The sequence below is a fragment of the Strix uralensis genome, chromosome 3, assembly GCF_047716275.1.
Source record: "Strix uralensis isolate ZFMK-TIS-50842 chromosome 3, bStrUra1, whole genome shotgun sequence".
Lineage (NCBI taxonomy): Eukaryota > Metazoa > Chordata > Aves > Strigiformes > Strigidae > Strix > Strix uralensis.
Window position 1 is genome coordinate 109,475,889 of NC_133974.1, and position 26,260 is coordinate 109,502,148.

Consider the following 26,260-nt stretch of genomic DNA (forward strand, 5'->3'; position numbering starts at 1 on the left):
GTGGGGAGGTGTGTGATAGAACTGAAAAAGGCCATGAGTGAAGTGATCCCATGAAAGGGTTGGCATGGCAACACACATAAAAAGAAATGAAAAAATGGAAAAGATCTGTTACAGAACAACTTAATGAATAATACTTACTTTGAAGTTAGTCTACTGCTGGTTTATGGCCATGGAACAAATGTGCTGAATACCTGGTCATCTCTATCTTGTTTGTGGTGTTTATTTTTATTTCATACTGTTGCCACATTCATTCTGACGGTGTGGGTGGTGGTAACTGATTCTGGGGTTATAGTCCTTGTTTAGATCCACCTATGATAAGTGATTGTGATAATGGATAATAGGAAGGGGAGGAAGGCATAGAAACTGTTTCCTTTGGAAGCATGATACTTAATTATCTGCCTTATTACCTGTCTAGCCTAATAGTTTTCATCTTTGTCTCATTTATTTAAAAGAAAAATTGGAGATAAAAAAGGGTAGCTAAAACTTCTACAGAGCTGAGAGGGGGAATGTGGACTACTGTAAAACTGCTAGGGTTTTGTTTTTATTTCTTCAGCAGTAGATGAGCTTCTTTCTTGTGTGGATAGCAAACTGTTGATGGTGGAAGTAATTCCCTTGCATTGAAAGAGGCTGTGTTGTCATGCACAGAAAACTTCCAGAAATATTTCTGGTATATTTCTGCACGATTTGAAGTCTCCTTGTGTTTAAACTTGGTCCATCCTATCTATGTGTGTGTATACTCACATGTATGTTTATATACGAGTAAAGTTTTTGATTCTACAAGCATCTGGAAAAAAGCACCTGCAGTCAGAAGGTGGTCAGTGTGTCTGTAGGAGCATGTGTTAGGATGTGAAAAAGGGGCATGAATGGCGGGATGTGTTTTGAAATCAGTACAAATATAAGAATTTATCAGCTGCCTGTTATGAGACTTTGTGTTTCTGTTATTGGCCTCTGATATGCTAAGTGTCTCACTGTACTTGCTTAAACCTTTAGTCCAGTAGTCTGGCGTGTTGAAGAAGGGAGGAAATGTGCTGCAGTTTGTCACTAGAGAACAGTGGCTTGTGAGGCAGGTGGTTCTTGCACATAAGAGCATTCCAGGCATTGAGTTAGTTGTGTCCTTACAAGAGCATTCAAAATCTCCTGCAATGTCAGGAGATGGTTTACATACCATTGTCATACCTAACCTATACAAGCCTCTCTGTCAGCCATGTGGACCTCGTCTGATGTCTGAGGATGACTTGGCTCTAGCCTCCTCATGCTAGAAGGTGTGGGTGTTTTCCAGAGATTCATTCAACTGTGGGAAGTTTACTAAGCAAAAACTGTGACCTTGCCTATTCTTGGAAAATAGCTCGTGATTGGCACTTGTCAACTCTCTTCAGTCCAGGTTAGCAGGCACTCTGACAGCTTGTGTGGACATGACCGACTTGTCCATACTCCATGCCAGCAGTGCCCTGCTTTGCTAGGCTAGATAACGAGTCCTCAGGAGACAAGTGAAGTGTCTTACAGACTCTGCACACTCAGACCAGCTCTGTTTGAAACCACGCCTTAAATCTGTTTTTGATAAAGCTTGCTTACACTGTTTATTGATTTAATAGTGGTATGAATAGAACTTGCCGGAAGGGGGAGTGGAAAAAAATCCTGCCTGCTGTCTGCACTGGGTATTAACACAAGTATGGTTTTGGGGACACGTACCAGTCTTCTTGGAAGTACGTGCTTCCTCTGTCTTTCAGTTTTCACGTCTGTTGTCCTTGCTTATGCTTATTGCTTTTTAATTGAAGCAAAAAGGTAATTTTTCTAATTCTTGGTTATTTTTTGTGTGTAGTCTTTTCCCTTCTTGATTATCTAGCATGTATTTTCTTTCATGTTTTCCCCTTCTGGTTGGTGATAGCCTTGTTAATCTCTGCTTTCTGTGTCCCGCTAAATGTAGGGTCTTCAGAAGTAGACAACCTGGGATTTTTTCCACTTGAGGAAAATGCCTTCAGTATCAGTTCAGTTCCCATTGCACTTATTAGCTCCAGCCTTCATATTGCTTGATGATGGGTATAGACATTACCTGAACGTTCTCTTGCTCCTGATGCCTATTGTCAAAGGATTAATCACTGCAGTATACTTAGTTCTGTTTCCTCTGCTTTTTCCTGACCAGGCTTTGTTAAAGGTGAGAACTTGGTGTACAAAAGATGAGGAACTGGAAGGAGATGGCTTACAGACAGTTTTTTTTAAAAAAGAGGAGTATGGTCTAGCTTTTAAAAATATGTTTTTTCCTTCTCAGCCTTTATTTGTTGGTGACTCTCCTTGGGTTTGACCTCTGAAGTCCTAGTTGAGCCATGCTTTGCCTTTGTGCTTGTACTGTGGTTTCTATTTGGGTCTCTGATCATTGAAAACAGCAAGTTCCCTGTAGGCTTGTATTTCTGTCGTGGTAGCCAAACACCTACATGGAGGCCTGTGTTTCAGCAAGGTGCTAGGATAAATGGCCTGTTATAACAGCCTGTCCTTTGGCAGCGCTGCATAGGAGCTTGTTGCTGAGGCTTCTGAGCTAACAAACCACTTTGCATAGTACCTAGGTGGTTATAACTGCTGTGCAGAGGAAAGTGGGGCTGATAGCACCGCAGAAGGATATTGATAGCAATGTGGCCCAGTGCCATCTTTTATAGCCAAATCCATAAAGGGCAATTGGTCCTCTTGTTGATATATTTAGCAATGGAGGGTTAAGCGTGCATTGTGCAATGTATGTTTTCCATTTGTGGTTGCATTAGCTTCCCTGAAACCGTTGGAAGATATTTTTTAAAAAAAAAATGCATATTTAGCATATCATAACTGTCACTTCAAGATAAGCCCTTCAGCTGTTTCTGGGTGAAAGGAGGATATAGTTTTTGTATTGTTGGTTAGAAAAAAAATGTGTGTTAAAAGTAGATGGTTTTGTGTGTGTTGTCTGAGTGTACACTGATTTACCTTTTGTTGCCCTGCTTGGGAGGGAGGGAATGAACTTTTCACGTTCAAGGTTTCTTGTGCTTCTAATAGCTGAGACTACAAAAACACTTATTTCTTAGTAGTGGCAACCTTTGTACGGTCTCATTTCAGCTGGGACAGTACTGTGTTCTTGGCTGGTTTCTTTGCCTGGCTCTGAATTGCAGGGACTCTCTGCAAATGCTTTGAGGGAGATCCATGTGGAAATTTCCAGTGTGAAGATGTGGGCGGGGGGGGGACGAACCACCTCCTGTTGACAGAGTACATTTCCTTACCTGACCGGCAGCTTTCAAGTTTAAAAGTGCATTATACAACATTCAAACCAACCCTAGTGATTAAACTCTGGAGAGATTCAGGAGTAACACTCCTTAGGGGTCTGGAGCATATGGATAGGTCTTTTAAAGATAACCACAGAATAATGAGCTGGGTGGGCTGGATTTTTATTTTTACAGGTAACCCATTAAGCCCAGATATGTTGTGATCACTTGACTGTGCTTCTTAACGACTGTACTTAAAGCATATAACATATAATACTCACTTCCTGGCTACAGCAGTTGTTCCTGATTTTGATCACTGATTAACAGTTGTTGAACAAATATTCCAGTAACTGGGGTTTACCCTGCATTTGCATAACAATGTGCTCTGAAATTCAGCTGTAGCAATCCATGCATCTCTGGTGTGATTGCAGCAAAATTGTGTACTTACCCAGAAATTTAGCTATAGCAGTCCGTACTTGTCCTGCATGACTGATACAGCAGACATGTTTGTAAGACAGGCTTTGTGTTTTCTGAGAAGGTAACTGGATTCAGTTCTTTCTGATCTGCAGCAGGGCATAATGCCGTGTGTACTGTTGACTCAGGATCACTGGTACCACTTCGGTGTATTAATGTTTATAGTTGTAGCGCATATGTGGGTGTTGACAGGTTATCTTCTAAAAATGAATTGGTACTTGTGTTCCTACCTAGGAAATAACCTAAATATGTGACCTTAGACTAGTGCTCGCAGCCAGAACATTATTTTCTCCAAATCATTACAAAGAATGCTGTATGGGTAAGGTTGAACCTTAGTCAGCGTCTTGTGCCAACTGCATGCTTGAATCTTCTGTGTCAGTAAAGGTGGGAGGATGTGCAACTGAGTCAGCCCTGGAATTGTGACCCTGACTGTGCTTTAAAGATGTGGGAGACAATTGAAATAAGCAGGCGAAAATCTAACTTGCAAAATGGTTTTGGCACCCCGGGCACTCCTGATTTTCTTCTACATGAACCACAGTGATGTAGGAGAGCCGGTATCCTGAGCCTGAGCTTGGTTCTAGGCTGAGACGAAGTTGTTGGTGGAACTTGTTCATCTCGGACACACTCTGTCCTGCATCCTACAGTGCCCAGTTTGTATTTGAGGACACTGAAATTGCACAGACTGTTACGAATCTGAGGTGGAGTGCCTCTTGAACAGGACAGGAAACTGAGTCAAAAATTTAGCACTGTAGCACTGTAGTGCAGACTCAGCAAATGCTGGGATAGGTAGGTGTTCTGAGCGTTTTCAGTTAAAAGTAGCAGAGTGAGCTACAAGTTGGGGACTGAGCAGACTACCCCTGGAGGACAGACAAAATTTACTAATCAGAGTGGGGGTAAAGAAATTTGGCAATGTAAAATGAGCAGGCATAGCTCCAAGGCAGGAATAGGGTGTGATAGTTGTCAGTGCACTTCATACGTGCTGTCAGGCACTGAGATTATGTTCCAGGGCCTGATAATAATTACAGGTCAGACGCTAATGCTTTTAATCCCTTTTAAACATCTGGAAGGAATCAAGACCATCTTTGTAGTGTGACTGACGTTTACCTGTCTTTGTTTCCTCTGGTCAACGGTGACTTGAATATTTGTGTGGAGTGCTGGATCATTGTCCTAACTTACGAACAGTCATAAGGAGAGTTCTTGCTTTGCCTGGTAAGGTCAGCTAACGACCTGTCAGTCAAGCTGGCCTGTGTGCTATCTGAGCTGCAAACAAATTCTCATGGTGGCTGGTTACCAAAGCAGAAAGATTGTGTGGGGTATGCCACTGGCTCTTAGGTGACTTGAAACTGGTTGCAAACTTGTTCCTTGGCTCCTTACTTTTTTTTTTTTCCTTCTTTCTTTTTCATCTTTCAGCACAGAAAGACATCAGTCATGGCGGGAGATGCCATCATGGTCATGAGAGGCTTGACAAAGCTTAGTAAAGCCATCCTAGAAACCCAAGCAGGACAGCTTCGGCAGGTGCTCCTTGGGGGTGATGCAGTTACCATTGCAAGGACTCTCCAGGCCACTGCTGAAGAACAGTTCAGTTCTGCCTTGGGGAAGATGCAGGTAAGCAAAGCTCTTTGTGCATAGTGTAGTCTGTTTTGCTTTTCCTCCAGGTACTTCTTGGTTTTGTTGTGAAAGTGGCTAGGAACTCGCATCATGCACTAGAACCTAGCTTTGAAGTGCTGGATTGATAATATAGATGTTGCAATGCTCTGGGAATTCTCCAGGATTTCTGTGGTGTGCAGTTAGGTGGCTTGGACAGGAATGGGAGGGGAATGTTACTGCAGAGTGTTTGTTTCCATTACTGAGTGCTGAAGACATGCTGAAAATGAAAAATGGTCTGTTCACCTCATCTTGTCAAAGATCAAGCTCTTGCTAAGATTGGCAGGCAGCTCTGTTATTTAAAGTCTCCTTTAAACTACCTCTCCTTTGATTAAGTGAATGAGCTCTTTTAGAGTGAATTTGATTTGTCTCAGTGCTTCTTCCTTTCTTGACAGAGTAGGTACATGTGGTATTTTTCAGGATGTCTGGGGGTCAGGTGTTTGCATGTTCATCACTTACAGCCCGGGCTGGATTTTCAGAACTGATTTTCAAATGAGGAACATAAGGAAAGCCAGACTCCCCTTTTTTAAGCAGCAGCTTCTGTCACCAGACATTGAGATTGATTTGTAAGAGCTTCACATCTGCTGTGTTGCCACCTCTTGAAAACATGAGTCTTGTCTGAGGAATAGAATCAAAAATGATCATCTTTATCATCCTTTAGAAAGACAGTGTAGCTCAGATCATAATTTTTGAAGCAGAAACTAATGAGTGAGCTTTTGACATTTTTCATGCCATGAGCTTAGACTATCATGGCAGTCTGTAACTTCAGTCCTAGAATCTGAGCCTGTGTTTCCCTGGTTCTATGTAAGCTTGCAAGTGTGTTTATGGGGACAGTGTCTTTTGTCTTGCCTTTGTCCTCCTTTTGCATCCAAGGAGAGAGAAAGATGTTCTCCTGTTTCTGTGCATGTTTCTTGGCTCAAGAAAGGCCCCACGAGCACACCTGCAGAACGCTTTCCCTGTGTTTTGTAAATGAGTTGCATGAGAAGCTGCTGCCGAAGCAGGGCTCAATAAGAAATCTGTAGTCTGAAGCTACAATATTTTCTGTTTGAAGGGAGGAAAGCTTTTATGTTAAGTGACTATATTTCACTTCTCTCGATTTGTGGCAGAGTTTTGGCTGTCTGTGCTTTTTAAAATTTTAAGTATGGAAGTAGAGAGCCCTTCTTGCTTGAAATCATCAGGTAGTATTGTGGCCACAGTCCCCATCTGTAAACAGATTTCTCCCCCCCTGCCCCGTGATGTTGAGGTTCAGAATAGCATGAGACCTGCTGAATAACAGGAAAGACCATGTTCTGTTTTTTTCTGTGAGGAAGGGAAATGTAATTAGTGTTTAGGAAAGAGCCTAAAATATGCTGCCTGCTTGCTTGACCACAGCAGGATTTAAAATCCTGTTGGCTGGCTCCAATAGTCATCAGTTCTTCCATAGTATTGCTGCTGCTGCGATAGGTAACTAGAATATGTCAAGTAACAAGTAATAGGAGATAATGCTGAGCTGAAGCCTTATTTATTTATTTTCTTCATTGAAAAGCAGTGGGAAATGGACTTAGTGGGGCAGCTCTTGCAGGCCAGGACAGAACAGAAAAGACTGTCAAGAGAAGCTTGCTTTGGGTGTTTCTGTGTCTGATGCTGCTATCCTTGCTTCAAGCACTGAATTTTATTTATTTATTTGGGGATGACAACAAATCCTGCCATAGTTTAGTGGTTGAATAATGAAGTGTGTTTTGCAGTTGGAAATGTCATGGCCATGGAAGGTTGAGCTTACTTTGCCTATAAGTAGGTGTCTGGTATTGCTTTGGGTAGCTTTGGGCTTGAAAGTGCTGGCACTGCATGATTAGGGACAGGATGGGAAGAGAGGGAGCATGGCAGGAGTAAGAAGTGAATATTATGAGGCTTAGCTTTTTGTTATCCCTCCTAAGTATGTCTCATGCAATATTGCCACTCCAGTCACCTGTTGTTTCTGAGCAATGTATTGCTTCTAGTGAATTCCCCGATTAGTGACCCTTTCTGGCAGTGTATGTAGAACAAGGCGTCTGCAGTTATGGGTATTTGGGAAGCTGTTAATGAGTCTGTCCCCTCAGCGGGGTTGAAAGACTGCCAGTGATCCCAGGTGTTCTCAGTGTCTCTTCCTTTTTCCTGTCTCTTAGTGTGAATGTCTACAGTGCCAGAGTCTCTACAAATTGCTTATTGTGGAGACATGACAGCCTAGCTGCATGCCCATCTCTCAGAACTACAGATGGGTAGGAAGCAGGTTTTAAATTCTTTTCTTAAAGTATTTCTATTATCGTTTGCAGGAACTAGGCAAACAGCAGGAGAACTTAACTGATCTTAGTGAGGATTTTGGGAAAGACTATGACTTCTCAGCCCGAGAGCCGTCAGATGCTCCAATGGACTTCTCCACTGACGCTGGCAAGCCTCACGAACACAGCGGTGAAGGCCCTGCTTACTCTTACACTACGAATGGACCTTTTAGAAGTGTTGGTGAGACTGGAGATTCTGGCATGGGTCAGAAGAAGCCCTTCCCTCCCAAAACGGATGCAAGGTTATTTGGAGGCTTTAGGGACCCTGGAAATCCTTTTGCTGCTGCCTTTGGACAAAATAGGGCTTTTCACCAAGACCATTCCTCTGTTAGTGGATTAACAGCTGAGGATATTGATAAAGCCAGACAGGCCAAAACAGGTTCAGAGCAGAAACCCTACAAACAGATGGTATGTTCTTTTTAAATTAAGGATTCTCAGTACTGTGGTTTCTATACTGGATTGTCCTGACTCACCTTCTCCTGTGTTTCTCTCATTTCTTCCTCTTCCACTATTCCCTTTTGTGGAGGCAAAAGAGGGAAGTGTCAGTGCTCATTAACTCTGATCTCTGTGATATTATTCTGTCAGTAGCTTTTCAGGCTCTTCTTTAACACCTGCCCCCTCTCTATCAGATATTCTGATGTGAGAGGATGTTTAAAAAGCATACATATAGGGTTAGACTTCAGTTTTATATTAACAGGAGCTCTCTTTTCATTCACTGGACTATGAGGACTCGATGTATTTATTGATGTATGTTACAGTAACGAAGGGTCTGTATTTCATCCCAGATTTTGGGGTGAAATGTTGAGCAGGTGGGGACAGCTGTAGGCTACAAAGGTTTGAAGACTGACAGGCCCTGTTCCCTTTAGCTAGTTGTTTTGCTATGGCTGTGAAGAATAAATTTGGACCTAAGCTCCTCTCAGTAAATGCTGTGGCTTCCTGTACTGTGTCTTGCAGTCCTTCTAGAGGTGGAGGGAATGTTGTACTCAGCATTAGTAGACTGAGGAGTAGCATAGCTCACAGTTGTAGCTTTAGTGCTTCATGCCCATGTGTGAAACAGCACAGAAAGCCCACAGCAGAATTCACAGTGGAGACACTTGCCATCTGCTCTGACCTTGTGCCTCCTTCCCCAAACCCAGTATCAGATGCTATTATGGGTTCGTTCACTCAGGATATTGCTTTGGTGAAACTGTATGCTTCTGCTGCTCCAGCTGTTGTGTGTGGGGGGATTATCTACAGTAATGTGAACCTGATAACCTTCCACAAATTTTAATTCTACGTGTGGAAGCGAGTTTGAGTTGGCATTGCACTGCTTCTCCCAAGTTCAAAATATAAGGGCTGCTGAGGTGAAAGTGAAAATGGGGTTCCTAAAGCTGGTTGTCAGCTCTTCTGTCTTTCCCACCCTCTTGTCCACTCCTCTGCTTAGTGTATGTTTCAATTCATGGGGTGTCTGTTCTGCAGTGTGTTCACTTGAAAATCTCGAGACATATATAAGGCTCAGTGTTCAAGAAAAGCTTTCTGTAGCACAGAGTTGTTCAAGTGCTTTCAAAGTTGTAGGTGTCTGACCATATGCCCAGTTCATTTGTGGATTTCTTTTTGTTTTGTTTTCCTTTCCTCCTCTTTCTGCTGCAGCTCAGTGAGCGAGCCCGGGAGAGGAAGGTTCCTGTCACAAGGATTGGACGGCTCGCCAACTTTGGAGGTCAGTTTGCACACCCTCATTTGTGAAGTCACTATGCTTGTATGTACTGATTAATGGCTGGCTAAAGCATTAGTTGGTTCTATTTTCTAGCTAAGCTTGCTAATAGGAAAGTGCTTTCCCACAAGTTAGCTCAGTGCTTGATTTGGTCTTTTTCATTACAGTTACAATTATGGATCTTGGCCTTCAGTCAGAATGAAGTTATACTTTGAATCCTGTCTTCTGTCACTCTTTTATCATATCTAACTACTACTGTGATAGTATGGCAAAGAAAAAAGCTCCCCACTTAAATAAACTGTTCAGATGCATTCAGCAAGCTACCTGTAAACAAGAACTACAGAGATGGCATGGGTTTTCATTTGTCTTAAGGCAGCAGGCTGATATAGTCCTGGAGCTTATTTTTCGCATACCTGTTCTGAAATGGGGGAAAAAAAAAAGTCACTTAAGAGTGTAGGGCTGATGATTTGGGAGTCCATAGTTGAACTGCACATCTTCACGGTAACACATACTGGGCTGGGCTGTTTTAATGAGAGGGAGAGGGTGAGGTGCAGGTTGTTCTCCAGTCTGTACAAATACCCTGGTCCTGCATATGTGATTTTACTTTACTGAGGAAACTCTCCTTCTAGTCCTTAGAGTATGCTGTTACTGTCAAGGATAGACAGCTGGAGCAGCTGTTACTTTAAATAATTTTTAAATAATTTTTTTCCAAACTGATCCTTGCTACTTCTCTGACAGTGGTTAAATATAAAACATATCCTTTTCGTATTGATTTTTGAGGGTGGGGAGATTATAATTGGCGAGGTTTGATTTACTTAGCCATTGCTTATAAACCATTTTCTCCCGGGAAGGATGTAAAGTCTGAGCTTGTAAGATCAAGCCAACTGAAACCTATGTGAATTTTATTTGCAGAATGGGACTTACTATGTTAAAAATCAGCTAAATATTTTCAGTAATATTAACAGATGGTGCTTAGCTAATGTCTTATATCCAAAGCCGTCAAAGGACTTAACATGTTGGTGAGAAAAAGGGAACTATCACAGTATTGCTGGTGGAAATGATGATCATAGCTAGTCTTAGCTAATCATTAGATGAGTTGTGTCTCTGTTGTTGTTTTTTTTTGTGACTGTAGTGTTTTGAGATGATAGTAGCCTATCTAGGCTGTGAACAGTCTCTCCCAAGTAGCCTGTTAGGCCCTTGTGGCTCTCGTGATTCTCTTTCACAAAATTTACTAGAGAGGCACACGTGCACAGTAGACATTTTTGTGTTGCGGATCCCAGAAGAAAGAAAAATTGCCTGTCAAATGTAATTCATATCAACTATTATATAAAAAAACAATTATTCTTCCTCTGTGTGTCTCTTTGTCAGAGTAATATGCACACTAGGAGGAGTTGGGGGCAGGGACTGATTCTATGCAGTGCAGGAATAAACAGCAAGTGAGTTTTGTGATGACATAAGGTTTTAATTCTGGTCAGATCTCTTTAACCCTGTAGTTCACTGTAGGTTCTCTGACTCCTCAGTATGTTTAGTATTCCTTAAAGGGAAGCAGGATTCATGATCTGCTTTTTGGAGTAACAAGGCATCACTTTAAAACTCACTTGACTTCTTTGTTTTTAAGCTCCAATAGCATACAGGTCTCCATTCTAATCTAGCCTTGATTTTTATGGAAAGTGTCCCAGCACTTTTAGCTGTCATCTTCCGAATTTATATGTGGCTGCTTGCTGACAGCTGGGGGATGTGAAGTGGCAGATGACCAAATTTTCTGTGAACTTCGAGTTCCAGTGCTGTCACTGTATGCTCCCAGCTTTGGCACCCAAGGCTGTTGTATGAGGAAAGGCTGACTCATGCTTCGAGGGGAAATATAACTAACTACCTGTCTTCTCCTAACCTTCGGTTAAAAAACAAAACAAAAACCCCACCAAACCAAAACCACAAAGGGAGAGTAAGAAAGAAACAATTGTTTATAAGCAGCATCCCCAGTCATATCTCTGTGGCATCTATTTTTGGTCTTGCCCTTCTCCAGTTATCTGTTTTATATGATTTAAATTGCTGGCAAGACAGAGCTCTTGCTTTCAGAATGCTTTTGAGGGGACCCTGTGTTGCAAAAATGGTGTTCGGGTTCTCTGGTCTCTGCAGTCTCTTGTTAGCATTCATTGCTTATCTTTCCCTCTGAATTTTTCCTTGCAACAGCAAGAAATAGTACTGTCAGTACACTGGCTAAAAACCAACAAATGTGACCTATAGGTAGGTGGTTTTTTCAGTTTAAGAAATCCTTTGGTAATATTTTGGTAGGCTGGGTAATGCTTGAAGAAGGTTTCTGACTGTGTGGTGAGTCTGAAGTAGTGTGGGCAGCCCCACATGAGGAGGGCTACCTAACACTTGATGGTCAGATCTTGATCCAGACTGATATGAACTTTAAATGAGCCTCTAGAACTGCATGGAAGGAGGGTCTCCATTTATAGCGAGGAGCAGCTCTTGCTATTTCTCCAAGTTCAGAGTGTTTTTTCTGACCTGCACATGGCCTTGAGAGAGCCAGTGCAGTTGTGAAACCCTATCAGCTAATTCTAGTGTGGCTTTTCCTGACTGGCTCTTATCTGATGAGAAATGTTCTTTTCAAATTGCATCTTTATGAAGCATTTTAAATGCTTAAATCAGGAAACATTAGCTGATGGCAGAAGCTATGGTGTGCCATTCACTTTTACGCATTATTGATTCCTCTGAAGTTGTTAGTGAGCTTTGGCTTATGGTTGACTCTTTTCCTCTTAGATTGTGAGCAGGGGAAGATAGTACTTGTGTGCCTCTGCTGGCTACTTACTGTCCTCACTGTCAGTCCTTTTTGGGTATTATTCTCAGGAGTGATGCAAGAGGCAGTGTGTACAATTTTTAAAAATATCTGCAAGCTGAAGACTGAGGCTGATTAAGGGAGTCTCACCAGGGCATAGAAGGCAGTTTCCAACTGAGATGAGAACTGATTTTTTGCTTTCCTAAGATCCAACCCAAATTAATGTGTGTTGGTCTTTTTTTTTAAAGAAGGCAAGATAAGCTTAAAGTAAACTAAGTGTTTCAAAGCTCAGTGTTGGAAGTTCCCTGTGCCTGCACAATGTGTGTTCTCTCGTGCATTTTCTCATGTCTTGCCTTTTCAATGGAAGTCAGAAACAAGGTGTAGGATGATTTGATGAGAGTCTCCAATTACATTATTGGTTTTTGGGAGCCCCTGCTGCTGCTGTGGGATGATGGTTAACAGCTGGAAGGAGCCCTTTTACACTGGATGTCACTGTTAACCTGTGGAATAGTAGTGACCCAGCTCTGTCCTTGATTCCTAGCAAGATTGGAGGGGTGATTATTTTCCTTCTCTCCTAGCTGCCTCTTTGCATTGTCTTGAAAATAATGAAAGGCAGGAGGCTGTTCTGTATCAGTGAGGGTGTGTAGCTTAGAACAAGCAAGCTTTTTGTGCATGATTTGTTTGTGTGCTTCGGGGTGCCATCTTTATTTGAAGACCCCAGGAAATCATTGTGGGGAAATACAATGGTTGAAGTGGATTCTTCCCTTACCACCTCCACACCAGTCAAACTAACATTTGACTTTGACTTTTCTTGGTGGGATAAAACTCACTTTTTTCTTTATTTCTATATTAGAAGAACATCATTTTAGACTTGGAGAAGATGGAAAGATGTTGAGTAGGTCAAAAGCAGAGTTCATGTAACTATTCCTGGGATTCCGATAGCTGAATTTCCATGCTATTGGCATGATCTCACTCGCACTTGAATAATTTCTCCTCTTGTCTTTGCATGTTTTTTGTTGTCCCCTTGATGTTATAGGGAATGTTGATCTCTGAGCTGTGGTGTCAGGGCACTCTGGTGGGCGATGGATGAATTAGTAACAGGAGGCAGAAATCTTGGACTGCAGAGTTCGCCTGGCTGCTTACCTCTTCTGGAAGCAAAGAACGTTTTGCTGGGAAGATTGAAGATCATTTTCTCCAATGCTTGCATGTAATACTGAGCTAATGTTTCTCTGTAATGAGCACAAGATCCTCTACTGAACTTCTTTGTCCTTTATATCTATTTTTGTGTGCTTCTTCCAGCAACTGGAGTGACTGCTCGTAGGTGTATTTATAGTACTAAATATCATCCTTGATTTTTACTTGTTTATTTTTTCTTCTCAGCACTGGAATTGGTAAAACAGATTTTTCTGCAGGTTTTTTGTTCCATGCTTGTTTTGTAGCCTCATGGGTCATCAGTTCCACCCACACAGTTCTTGATCTTTTCTTTATTTCCATTCTCCCTTCCTCACATCATTTGACTTTTCCAAGCAGTTTCTGTCTCCCTTAATCATATTCCTGATTTGTAAGTTTGTTTAATGGTATAATCTTTTGCAATAAAGAAAATTCAGGAAGCTTGGAAGGAAGTCTAGATCTAATGTGATTGTAGCAATTTTGGAAAAAAAAAAGCCTCTGGAGGTATGTTATTAAAGGGTGTAAAGGACTGACAACTACAGGATTCAGATTGTCATGAGAGTAACAAGTGAAGGTGGCTTCTGGTGAGCATTTAATGCTCAGAAAGCTAGTGGAAATTGATGCACAACTGTCTGCAGATTGCAGTGTGTTCTGTGTGGTGCTTGTGGGAGTTGACGTGACTGAAACTGCGGCATGAGCTGCTCCAGGGAAGGGTCTCACCCCCTCCTGTGCTTGGCAGACTGAGCAGAGTGATAACAGCACATTCGGTCTCCTGTTTGTTTTGTTATGTCAGTTGCTGAGCAAGAGGATTCTTCCTGAACAAAACTGATTACAGATCATCTCTTGATAGGCTTGGTTTGAAGTGTAACGGGTGCTGGAGATGCCTGGAAAATGTCTGAAGAGGCACTCTGCTTGTATAAAACCAAGTGGCATTTTCCAGGCCTGAAATAATCTGTCCGCATAAAGTGCAAAATGCAGGAGTGTGACTTTCTCAAGGTGCTTGGGGATGTTATTTTCTAAGGTGCTGAACCATGGCTGTTCAGTGATGCTGAAAATTGTCCCAAAATGATTGATCTTGAAGGAAATACTTATCTTGCAGACAAGGAAAATGAAGGACGACAGGAGTGACTTGTGCAAGGTCAGTAGTCTAGTGGCCCAGAGGAGGGGAGTGCTTTTCTACAGCTGTGCACGTTCCGTGGAGGGATGACCTGTTCCTGGTAACAGGTGAACGGCTGGCAGCTTGTGGCGGGTTAACGTTGGCTGGCAGCTAAGCCCCATGCAGCTGCTCACTTGTTTCCTCCCACAGCAAGATGAAATAGGAAGAGCAAAAGTGAGAAAACTTGGGGGTTGAGATAAAGACAGTTTAGCAGGTGAAGTAAGGCTCCCTGCACAGGCAAAGCAGCAAGAGGAATTCATTCACTGCTCTCTATTGGCAGGCAGATGTCCAGCCGTTGCCTGGGAAGCAGGGCCTTGGCATCTGTAGCAGTTTCTTGGGAAGGCAAACACTGTAACCCCAAACATCCCCCCCTTTCATCCTCCTTTCTCCAAGCTGTTACTGCTGAACACAATGTTATATGGTATGGTTATCCCTTTGGTTGATCTGGATCAGCTGTCCTGGCTGTGTCCTGTCCCAGGCTCTTGCCCACACCCAGCCTACTCATTGCACGGGCAGAGTGGGTAAAAAAAAAGCCTTGACACTATGCAAACATGTCCAGCAACAGCTAAAAAACATCGGTGTGTTATCAACGCTTCCAGTCACAAATCCAACACACAGCATGATACAGGCTGCTGTGAAGAAAATTAGCTCTTACCTCAGGCAGACCCAGTACACAGCATTAATTGTGTTCAAATAATATGTGCCTAGACCACAGCATTTCAGATGGGTGGGTGTGTAAGAGAGGCCTGGAAAACAAATCTGGTGGCATTTCATGAAATGAGTGTTGTGGCACTGAACCCTCCTCAAGTCAAGTACTTGCTTTTTGACCCCTAGAGTGTTCATCTGGTTTGTAAGATGAAGGGTGAAGTTTTCCACACTGTTTTTTGTTGTGAGCTGTGTGGGCTCTGAATGCCACTGTGAATGAAATTCAAGTTGGTAAAGGAGAAGGTAATACATTCCTGAAGTTCAGGGTCAGACCAGTCCCTGGTATTGATGTTAGTGCATGTAGTTATAGCCATGAGGAATTTAGGCTATTATTTAATTCCTTAATTTCATAGTTCTTCTGATAATAACTTGGTAAGAACAAAGGAATGAAGTGAGTAATTGAGACTTCGGAAAAGTGGCAGCTTTTTCTAAGCCCTGGATATTTATGGAAAAGGCCAAGTTTTGGCATTGTTTTGATGAGAAATACAACTTTGAATTGTTATCTGTTTCTTAGTGATAGAAGGTTACATATACAGCTGACTTCAATTTTTGCAGGCTTGACTGCTAAGAAGCAGCAAACACCCAAGATGCACAGGACCCTGTACAGTCCCAAGAGTATTGCCTACCCTCCTGCTACCACATTTAGAGCAGGGCTGCATAAGCCCCGAGATGTTTCCAAGTAGTTACTGAAGACTTGAAGTAGGAATGCTGCATTGCATTTTTGTGTAGTGCCCTGAGCTAAATATCCTGCTGCACAGAATATATGATATGATTATGATATATACCCTGATAACTATGATTATAGTTTGAAGATGCTTCCAGCCTTCATTTAAACTTCAGATCTTTAAACCAAGAATCAGCTGTTTAACTGTAAACTCATTTATGCCTGGCTTTAGTTTATTTGAAACAGTTGTTGATTGATGATTGGAGTTAATTTTCTAGCAAATTGGACAGAGTGGAACAGTGAGGAAATTCTTAAGAGCACCTATTGTAAGAGAAGCTCTATTTCTAGTGCAGTCTACAGTATAGTTTAGTTCCGATGCTCCACTGTGCACCTCCACGAGAGGGGAGGTGCGACACATGTTCATTTGGAATCTGATCTTGCCTACACTGATGTAAACCACAAGCTGCTCTGGAGCATGCTAGAACTTCTCCAGCTTCTGGAAGACAAAGTAGAATCTGGTTCCTAGTCTTCCGTTTGCCTTTGAAGTGGTTTGCGTCTTAATGATGAAGCGATTAGAAATTTCAGATAGGTTTTACTTTAAGTGCAGGCAGTAAATCTCAGTAGTGAACATAGAGCCTTTAGAAGGAGATGCAACGTATTTAAGTTGGAACCAATTAGTGCCAGCTCAGTTCAGTCTAGCTCTGATAATGACCAAGCTGATTTCTGATGGGGAGCATTGCTTTGGAGGTGGTGAAAGTGGGATCAAGGCCAACAGAAGTGCTCTGAGTGGTCTTCAGTCTAGGAAATCACATTTTGTTGATGGCTTTTTGTCTGACTCTTGGTACTTTCTGCTCCAAGTTGCTGTCTTGCATGTGGGATCTCATTGGAGATGATTGTATATCAGCATTTTAATAGATATTGTTTATGCTGTTTGCTTCTTTCCTGTGGAGTCTAGGGATGTTTTTCTCACTTTGTTCAGCTAATAAAACCTCTGGATTTCTGGTGCAAGACTTGCTCAGTGGTCGTGCATGGCTTGGCCCTGTTGAAGGGTCTGCACAAGTTAGTAACAGCAGACATCCTTAGGCTTAGATTTGGCATTTCAGTGCTGTGCCTCCAGAGGAAAACTTGCAGAAAATACTGAAAATTTAAAAAACCAAGCAAAGCAATTAAACCACAAGAACCACCCCACAACCAACAAAACCCCCCAACAAAACAAAACCAAACAAAAACTCCAAAAATTATTTCAGGGCTTTTTAATCTAAGTATTATGATATTAAAATCATAGCAGCCTGTGAAAGTTATATATTTTCTGAATGTAGATTTCTGTATTGTCATATGCTTTTAAACATTCATGTACAGTGGAGAATGAAGGGTGGTGTGACAGTTAAATGGCATGGGAGGAGCTCTGGAAACAGTCCTTGAGAAGGCCTTGTAATGTCACTGATGTGTCCTGTGCTTCACCTTATGCTGGATTCTTTGGCCCAGTGCATGTAGTCTGCAAGATTACAGATGGAGCTGTTTCTGAAGCAGACATGCTGTGCAAGTTTGAAATTTTATTGGTAGAGGTGGGGTTGTAATTACCTGGTGGGAGAGAGGAAAAACTCAACGCAAGATGAGGTTTAACTTGTTTGTGCCCTGGCTTCCTCACTTGAGACTACAAAACGTGTGCATGCATTTCGTCCCACACACATGTGCAAAATGTCATGTGCTGGTCAGCTAGACTTCCTTCACTGTACTGACTGTGTCCCCCGGTTGTCCTACCTGGGAAGCTGTCCAGTAGTGCCTCAAGGAGGGCTTCAGGTGCTTGGAAAACATGCACACCCAGTACTGCTAGTGGTGTGGGAGTCAGGCATGGCAGGGTGAATCATTGCTGAGGAGCCGTGAGGGAGCACCAGCTGTTCTGGTTGCCCATGTCATTTGTTATCCAGAAAAATAAATATTTTGAAATTGGGAAGGCAGTGAGACCTTTGGTAGTAGGGATTACTGCATGATTAGATCTGTGTCTCAATTTAATCTTCTGTGGCTTTGGTCAGTTTAGTGGAGGCAGATAATGCTTCTTTTGTAGTTGCAGCTTAATCTGTGTCTGTGAGACAACGCCCTAGAATTCACTGCTTGCAAGGGTAATAGTGCACGTGGAGTGCTGGTGTTTGGTCTCACGGTCTTACTGTTGCTGTGCGAGGTTACTCCTCAGCACAGCTCCTTGGAATTGCAGGTTACAACACTGCTTGGATAAGGTGGGCCTCTGGAAAAACATGTTTCTGTTCCTCACAGTCAATGAGCACGTGGAAATCCAAGACAGTTAATGAGCACAAATACACCTGAATGCTTAAATAATAGGGTCACAGAGCCTTAAACTCTTCTGGCAGTGGCTTCATCTAAATACAGTTTTGCTTCCCCCTGCTGTGGCGGCACAGTGAGGGATGAGGAGGATTCTTTTCTTTCCTGAGAATTGTACTGGGAGCACCACATTTGTGAGCTTCCTTCCTCTCCTCTTCTGCATGCCACAGTTTGAGTCTGCAGCAGGGCCTCAGCCAGAGCACAGAGCTCCGAGTAGCACTCGTTGATGTGCTTTCTAAGATCCGGACATCCCAGACTGGCCTAGCCCATGATAGCTGGCTGGTATGCTGAGCTGAAGTACAGGGGAAAACAGTTCAGTGTCAAACTTGAAGATGACTCCATTGCAAAAGTCAGGATGTTCTCATAAAGCTGTTTTGCTGCTGTGCATTTGACTGTGTGGCTTAAGGTTAATTACAAAAATGCCTCTGTATGTGGCTCAGAAGGTTTTTTAAATTTGGCCTGGGTCTTTTTCTTCTTATTTTAAAGGACTGGCTGTTGGTCTTGGCATTGGGGCATTGGCAGAAGTTGCAAAGAAGAGCCTTAGACCTGAGGAACGCAATGGTAAGCCCTTTCTACATTCTCATTCTTTTTTTTTTCTTTTTAAAATCTTCTTTCCCAGACAGTTTACCTGCATTTGCAAGATTTTATTCTTTTGAAAGCTGGGACAGTGAGGCAGGCAGAACAACAGGGGGATGTGGGTAGTTTTCTATTTTTAACATAATCCTTCTCCACCTCCAGACTCTTTTTCCACCTAAGTACACCACAACCTCACTATGTAGACAGAAGTCAGAAGTATATGCAAGAGAACAAGTTTATGCCAGCACAATTCCTACAGCTTACTTTCCCATAGCTGCCCATGAGTTTGAATACTATACCTGTGCCTGCTCTTGGATTGTCTTGGTCTAACAATTTTTTTAAACTGTTCAGTGAAGCCAGGTAGTTCTATCAGTACAGAAACTGTAGGTGAACCCTTATGTCTGAAAACTTAGTTGTTAGCGATTGCAGTCTTTGAAATTTGAGGATGTTCTGCCTAGTAGGAACTCTGAGGATAGCTGCTCTCTTCAGGGAGAGACAGAGCACTTTATGTACATATTAAATGGCAATTCTTTATTTCCAGTATCTCTTTTTTTTTTGTCTTCTGAAGAATTCTCATAGCCGGTCAAAAGGCTATGCTGTGCAAATTAACCCAATGTTGTTTTCTTCCCAGCTTGTTTGAAGTTGGAGGCAAAACGTTCCTGAGTTGTACCTGGCCATGTCATAGTGGCTTTCTTCTAAGTTGGTAAAATAGGTGGTACCGAATGGTTGTGTGCGGGTGAATGTTTTAGGGTATAGAAAGGACATGACATTCTTTCCTATAAAACATGAGATTACTCTAAAGCTTATGGCTTCATTCACCTCCATTCACTTGTTTCTTGTTCATGAACAGCTTTGGTGGGATACTATAAAATGTAAAGTTCTCTGTTACAGGCTCTTCGGTCTTCAGCTGCTCTCTCTGGTTTGGCTAGTATGTTTGTGTGTTTAGATTATTTCCAGTAATTGGAGGGATCTGACAAAAGGGCTAAGCATTTGCAGCTAGAGTTAAAAATTGTTACTGCTTTAGAAGTGTTGCTTTGAGATAATGACAACTGCTGGGTCCTTGTAATTTTACTCTGTGGCTAGTAGTACTCTACTATTGAGGCCAGCTTGTGTCTTCCCCTGGTCGCCTTTGGGGGTAGGAGGGGGATGGAGACTGAGAAGGTGTGAACCTCTATTGCAGGAGGTACTGGAGTGGCTAAAAAGTGAAGAAATTTGGTGATGGTGGTGGTAGATTAAAAAAAAAGAAACACCCCAAACAAAAAACCACCACAATTTAATCAGCCCCCACCTGCAAGCCAAAATCCAGCACCCCAGCAGATGAAACACATTCCCTGGGTGTTGGAGAGAGGGGCAAGGGAAGGGTTGTGTGCCACCCTGGACACTGCTTGTTAATGCTTGTATCTTTGTATTCCCTGTACAACTAGGCAATGCAGAGCAGCCCAGCAGAGAAAAAGAATCCCTGGCAAAGAGCTGTTGTTTCTCTCCATGACCTGAGGTGTTTGAGGCTGGGTGGGTTTTTATGCTGTGATTTAAAAGCATGCATTCGGGCAAACGGGGCCCATCCTGTAGCGAATCCTTGAACTCTTTTGCTTTCAGCACTTGTAATGTTTGACAGGTTTTTCGTACCTGTTGGAAGTTGATTATTTGCTTTGCTTTTAATAGAGGAGGAATTGCACAACTGTTGGTATTTCTTTGCTTGCCAGATTATTTTCTAATTGGGCACACCCCAAAGTAAAAACATAAGCTTGCAGAGCTATGAAATTTGAAGGAATAACATGAGCTTTGTTTCTCTTCCTCACAGCATGAGAAGGGATTCTTTAGAGGGCAACAGATGCCTTTTCCTTGCAATAAAGCAATTGCACCTTCAGACTTTTTTTTTCTTGCTAAGGAATGATTATTCCCCTGTAACTATAACTTGGTGCCAGAAGCCTGCTCTGCAGCCTGAGTCATGCTTTGGCAAGTGTAATTTTCTTGAACAAACCTTGATTAAAGAATAAGGCATTGAGGGCTGCTGGCTTTGATGCTAGACAAGAGAGTTAGAAAATCACCTGACTTTTATTTTTAACTGTCTTGCTTTCATTCTTGTTTCCTCTCTTGCTGTCAAGTCTGCTTAGATAAGAGCTTGGAGCAGTGGTGATGCTGTAAAGGAGAAGGGTAGTGGGACTGAGAATGGGCCAAGAGCTGAAAATATTGAGGTGACGCAGAAGTAGCATTAGCATCTCTGTTTCAGCCCTTATACTCTCTTGGAGCATCTCAGGCCAAGGACACAGGAAAGTCTCCAGGTGACTCAGCTATAGCCTCTAGCTAATGTCCTTGGATGTGTTTTCCACAGGATTTTACAGTGGCGGGTAAGGCTGCATGGATGAGAACTCTCTCCATGGGCTCTGCCCCTGCAGAAATGCATGGCAGAGGATATGTACACAGTTTTGAGTCCAAGATTCCATCTTCTTACTGTTCTTCTGGCAGTACCAGCCTTAGCTGTTCCTGGGGGAAGTCTCTTGATGTAGGTACCTCTACATTTCTTTAAAAATACCTGTGCACCTTTTTCATGATTTCAGCTTGAGGCATTTGTGTCCAAGTTTTCTGGCTGCCAGCACCACAGGCTCAGGCTAAGACCTGTTGAGAATGACATATTGTCCTGTTCTCTGGAAGCTGGTAGAGGATGTCTCTTCTCTCCCCACTGCTGCAATATTAATAGTACCTTGGCACTTCAAACTTAAACAAGTAGGATGTGTATATGCCCAAAGGCATGCCTAAGAATTTCATACTCTCACTAACATTCAGAAGTGATGAGAAAGAGCCTTCTCTTAGTTATCCTCCTCTTGTCCAGTCAGTACAAATGAAAGTGTCTTCACACTTTTAAAATGGAGCTAGAAACTCCTGAGCTACAAGTGATCCTAGTAGCATGGCTTGTACTTCTTTCCATTAATGTTATTAAATGGAAGGACCACAAATACTTATTCTACTGCACGTTCTCTAGCAACTGCGCTAGTGCTGATCTGGTTTTTTCCTGCTCAATTTTCCCATCCTTATTCAGTAGCCACAGGGCTCTTCTCTTGCTGCCTCGGATTGTCTCTATTCCCATAAACAATTCACTACTTAAGAGATTTATCCTAGAACAAAGAAGTCTGGTGCAAGCGTTTGTGAATTTCTTCCTTCTCCATCCAAGCCCAATGTCCTGGACATAAATTCTTTCCACTGCCAAATTCCTGTGAGTAGGTGCCAGTTTTGGTTGTTGGGTTTTGTTTTATTTTTAAGGGCTTGAGGGCCTAATGGTGCCCTCTTTAAGTGGTTTGGCTCATCTTATTTTTTTAAAAAAAAGGATGGCTGTACTTGATTTCCAGTGGGAATTTTCTCTTTAGGCTGATGTAGCTAATTAAAAGTAACCTCCTCAGTCACTGGTGACCTTGATGGCAGGCTCAGTATTTTGAGTGTGTATCTAAAGTGCAAGGCTGACACGGGGTGGGTATGGGAGGGTAGAATTAATTTCCAGGAATAAATATGAAAGAGTGCCCAGATAAATAGCTGTTATTACTAGTAAAGAGATTCTGGGTTCAAGGTCAACTTTGTAACTTATTAATGACCTGTACCAGGCCGTTCTACTAGGCACTGTGCAAATGCCAGGGTGGGCAGAGCCCCGAAAGGCTGGCATCTCGCCTAGGTTTGAATGTAAAGTTGTTTTCTCATGAAAAGGCATAATGCAATCTCCTTGAGTTGTCAGTCCGAAGTGCTCAGTCTACGTTCTTGACTGTTCCCTTGCCCCAAAGTTTGTGTGTGAGGTGGTCCTAAAAACAAATACACACAAAGTCCAGTGGCTAGTTCTCCATTTGACAGTAGCAAAGGAAGTGGAAAAGCAGTGATACAGTTGTGAAATGCACATGGTTTTGGAAGGGTTCATGCTGATTATGGGTTTGGAATGGAAAACATGGGTGAAGCACTCCTGAGGGCCTCTGCTGTGGAAGAGCTGACAGGCTCTAGGCACCATGGCTGCAGGAACCTTTATTTCTGAGGTCTGCTTGTTGCCACGCTTGTTTAGATGCGACTTCTATTTCCCTTTTTTTTCTTTCCCTGATGAAGTAGGTAAAAAAAAAAAACAAAAACAAAAACAACAACAAAAAAACCCAAACACACAAAAAGCTTTGTGATCTTAAGATAGGGAGGAAATAGTTTGTAGCATCAAAAGGTGCCAGCTGTTTTTGGGAAAAATAACTTATTGAAAATTGGCATATTTCGACATGAACTTGTGCTGGGTTTTATCTCCACTTCCTTTCCACCTAGCCTTGGAAGCCTATGTCTGTTTTCTCTCCACTTGCCCATTTACATAATTCTGCTTTTCACTCTGGCTTTCCTTCTTGTTCATGCCCACTTTTAATAAAGTGTGTAAACAGGCAACAGCAGCTGCTCACGTGCTGTTGGGCTGCCTAGTGATCAGGTAGTGCCCCTGTGGGCTTGACTTCAGTGAGAAGCGTGCCAGGAGAAGAGGATGAGGAGTGCCTGTGTTTGGCTCTTGCTCTGATAAGACTCTGTTAAATTTGTCAGGGTTCACTGGCTTCTGGAGGTGACTTTAATCATTAACTAACTCCTTTATCCTGCTGCAGACTCAAAGGAGAATGTTTTTGTGTGCAGGTGGTATGGAGGAAGGTAAGGCTTTGACTTGTACTTTCCCTAGCTCCTGTGTGTCTGATGGAGCTTATACGAGGGATTATTTGCCTCATCATTGCTAAGGGGACAGTTTTCCTGATGGGACAGTTGATACGGGATCGTTGAGACCAAGAGCTCTGTTAGATGGCTCCCAGCACTCTGCTCTCCAGAACCAGCTTTTCAAGTGGGAAATCCTTCTGCCCTGGACAGCTCTACCTATTCAGTTTCTCAGACTCCTTACATTCAGGATCCAGAGCAAAATGTACTCTGAGGATTGCTGTGTGATGCAGATGGTGACTTCTGGGCCCCTACTGCTTCTCTGCATCTTGCTCTTGAGAGCAGGATAGTTGTCCTGTGTACTCCCTCCTGGTGTGTTTATTCCTCTCTCCTTTTCATGTGCATTCTTTACTTAGGACAGGGATTTGTACAGATAGATGTCCCACATGCAGTGCCATCTTGTTGCTCTCCCACACAACAAGTAAAGGAAAGAGAGGGGCCTGAAGGACAGGGGGCAGGGCCTGGTACCTCTGTGCACTGCCAGTGGAGACTTTGGCAGTGTCACTTCTCTAGGGAAAGCTTTGTAAGCAAGCTAGCTGTTTGCAGGGGCTGAAGGGCGCCTGTCAGATCAGTAACATGCTTAGCACCTCAAGAAAGTGGTACCAAGTTGTGTGAGCTACCAGAGTTTAGGCAGCAGCTACTTCAGTCTGACTTTTTTTTTTCCTGTCCCCTGGCCAGTCTAAGCTCCCTCTGTATACCTTCTTGAGAGCTAGCTGGAGATGGAGAGGATCTCTTGCAGCAGTGTACATGACACACCAGTAATTTCCATCTGCCTGAGATCTTCAGGGCTGTTGCAGCTGCTGTGCCTTTTTGGGCCCTGCTTGTTGTATACGGGTGCCTCAGCTGTTCTGTGCTTAGTATCCTTTCGTCTGAAGTGTTGGGAAAAAAAAAAAATGTAGCTCCAAGATCAGCATACTAGCTGTGGGCCCTGCAGCCTGGCTGTAAGACCTGACCTTCTTCCTGCTTGGCTCTGCATCAGTAGGAGCTGATCTGCAGCCCCAAGAGAAGTGGTTGGCGGGTGCCTGCCTGCCCTCTCTGTTCCTGCTCTACTGGGCATTGCACTGGAGAAAGAGTTTTGGGTTGCATCTCCCAAAGGGACCACAAAATGGAATCAGGGTCTCCTTCCCTCTCCCTTAAAAAAGAACCCAAAACCAACCAACAAACAAACAAAAACAACAACAAAAAAACTGGAGGGGAAGTGCTTCTTATGCCACATAAACCCCACATTGCATACTTGGAACTGTGGCACTGGTGTGTAGATGGCTGCAATGACCACTTAGTGAGCCTGTCAGACATCAGGCTTTATCTGTTCTTGGGGACAAAAATGTGTGTGTGTGAGCGTGTATATTTTGGGCCTTGTTCTGTGCAAGCTGTTTGCATGACTGCTGATGGGAGTAAGGACAGAAGGATTTGGCCTCCTCCCTGCACGGCCTCCGTGTGCTTTCAGAACAAGTGACTAGCTACATTGAGAGGTTCTGTTGAAGGGCAGCATCTTTCTCAGTAGCAAGCTGCTCACAAGAACATGGCAAGGAATGCCATGCATGCATGAGGATATAAAAGGGGAAAAAGTTTGGCGATCTTGACAACAGGAATTAATTTCTCCTCCAGCACAACTGTCCAAGAAGGGCATGGTATCACAGATGAGTGTGCCTTCTGGGCTGCTTCTGTGAGGACTATCTGCAGCTGCCCTGGATTTGATTAACCCTCATCATGGATTTGCAATCTGCTGCTTTTTCAAAATGCTGTATTGCAGCCGTGGTGTCTTGGGGTTATGGTATTTGGTTTGATTAGAAAAGAAAGTTACTGTGGACTTGAAGATGTGAAAGCTGTGCCTGCTCGCTACAGATTTGTAGTGCACACTCTGGATGTGCAGTTGCACAGCAATGTGTGTGTATATGAACATACGTGTTTTGGGCAAGAATTATTTGGTATGAGAGAAGAGGTTTGGCACTGGTGTGAATCCTGCTTCCACATTAAGAAGTGCTAGCATGTTCTCAGTCTGTGCCAGTGTACTGTCAAGGCTTTTGACAATTACCCCTCACTGTGGCTCACCCCTGCTGCTCTTCTGGGGCTATGGCTATGCTGCAGCCTACAGTGTGGGACTTGAGAGACCTTTATGTAGTGTTCTAGGCTGAGCTAGCTGATACAGTGAGTTCAAGCACCAACATCTGCCCAGGATCCTGGACAGTTTGCATAGCAGCGCAGACATTCATGGGGGCTGTGACTTGCTGCTGTTGGCCCTCAAGCCAGCGATATCAAAGTTGTCACAAGACATGTACAAGTTCAGTGAAGGCACTGTGTAGTCCTAGTTTGATTTCTCTGGGGAAGAAAAGTCTCCTGTTGAATGGGGGCTAATATGATGAAGTGAGCTTGCTGAGATGAGGGTGTTCTTTATCCGTATGCTTTCTCTCCTTGCCCTCAGGAAAGAAAGCGGTGATGGATTCTAGCCCATTCCTGTCGGAGGCCAATGCAGAAAGAATCGTGAGAACCTTGTGCAAGGTCCGGGGAGCGGCACTGAAGCTGGGACAGATGTTAAGCATTCAAGGTAAGTGGTAATATAGGTCCTCAGCTATCCTCCTTAGTGCTGCTAGGTGAGGCATTTGATTTCTTTTGATACATGGTCAGCTCTCTAGAATCAGTGTCAGGTGAATGTGGAGAGACTAGACAAGTGACTTTTTCATGTGAGAGCAGTGATATGTTTGATTCAGTTCAGTCTAATCACAGTATGAAATAACTAGACTTGTGCACTATATACCACCACTTTCCCAATCTCCCTATTGTGTCAGGCACACAACTGAAACTGGTTGAAAATAAGGTGACACTGTTTGTGAATTTTAATGCATGTATTGAAA

General features: G+C 43.0%; 1 protein-coding gene across 3 annotated transcripts in view; it reads left to right on the forward strand.

The window, feature by feature from the left end:
• Positions 1 to 26,260, forward strand: part of COQ8A (coenzyme Q8A) — a 47,805-nt gene that overhangs the window by 7,275 nt on the left and 14,270 nt on the right. Inside the window, exons 2-6 of one of the 3 annotated variants that reach the window (XM_074863879.1) lie at positions 5,103 to 5,297; positions 7,625 to 8,038; positions 9,260 to 9,326; positions 18,621 to 18,695; positions 25,831 to 25,953. In XM_074863879.1, the coding sequence (XP_074719980.1) occupies positions 5,121 to 5,297; positions 7,625 to 8,038; positions 9,260 to 9,326; positions 18,621 to 18,695; positions 25,831 to 25,953 (856 nt within the window). In that variant the 5' untranslated portion in view covers positions 5,103 to 5,120. The remainder of the gene's footprint in view (positions 1 to 5,102; positions 5,298 to 7,624; positions 8,039 to 9,259; positions 9,327 to 18,620; positions 18,696 to 25,830; positions 25,954 to 26,260) is intronic. The other 2 variants (XM_074863880.1, XM_074863881.1) reach the window with 2 other exon arrangements.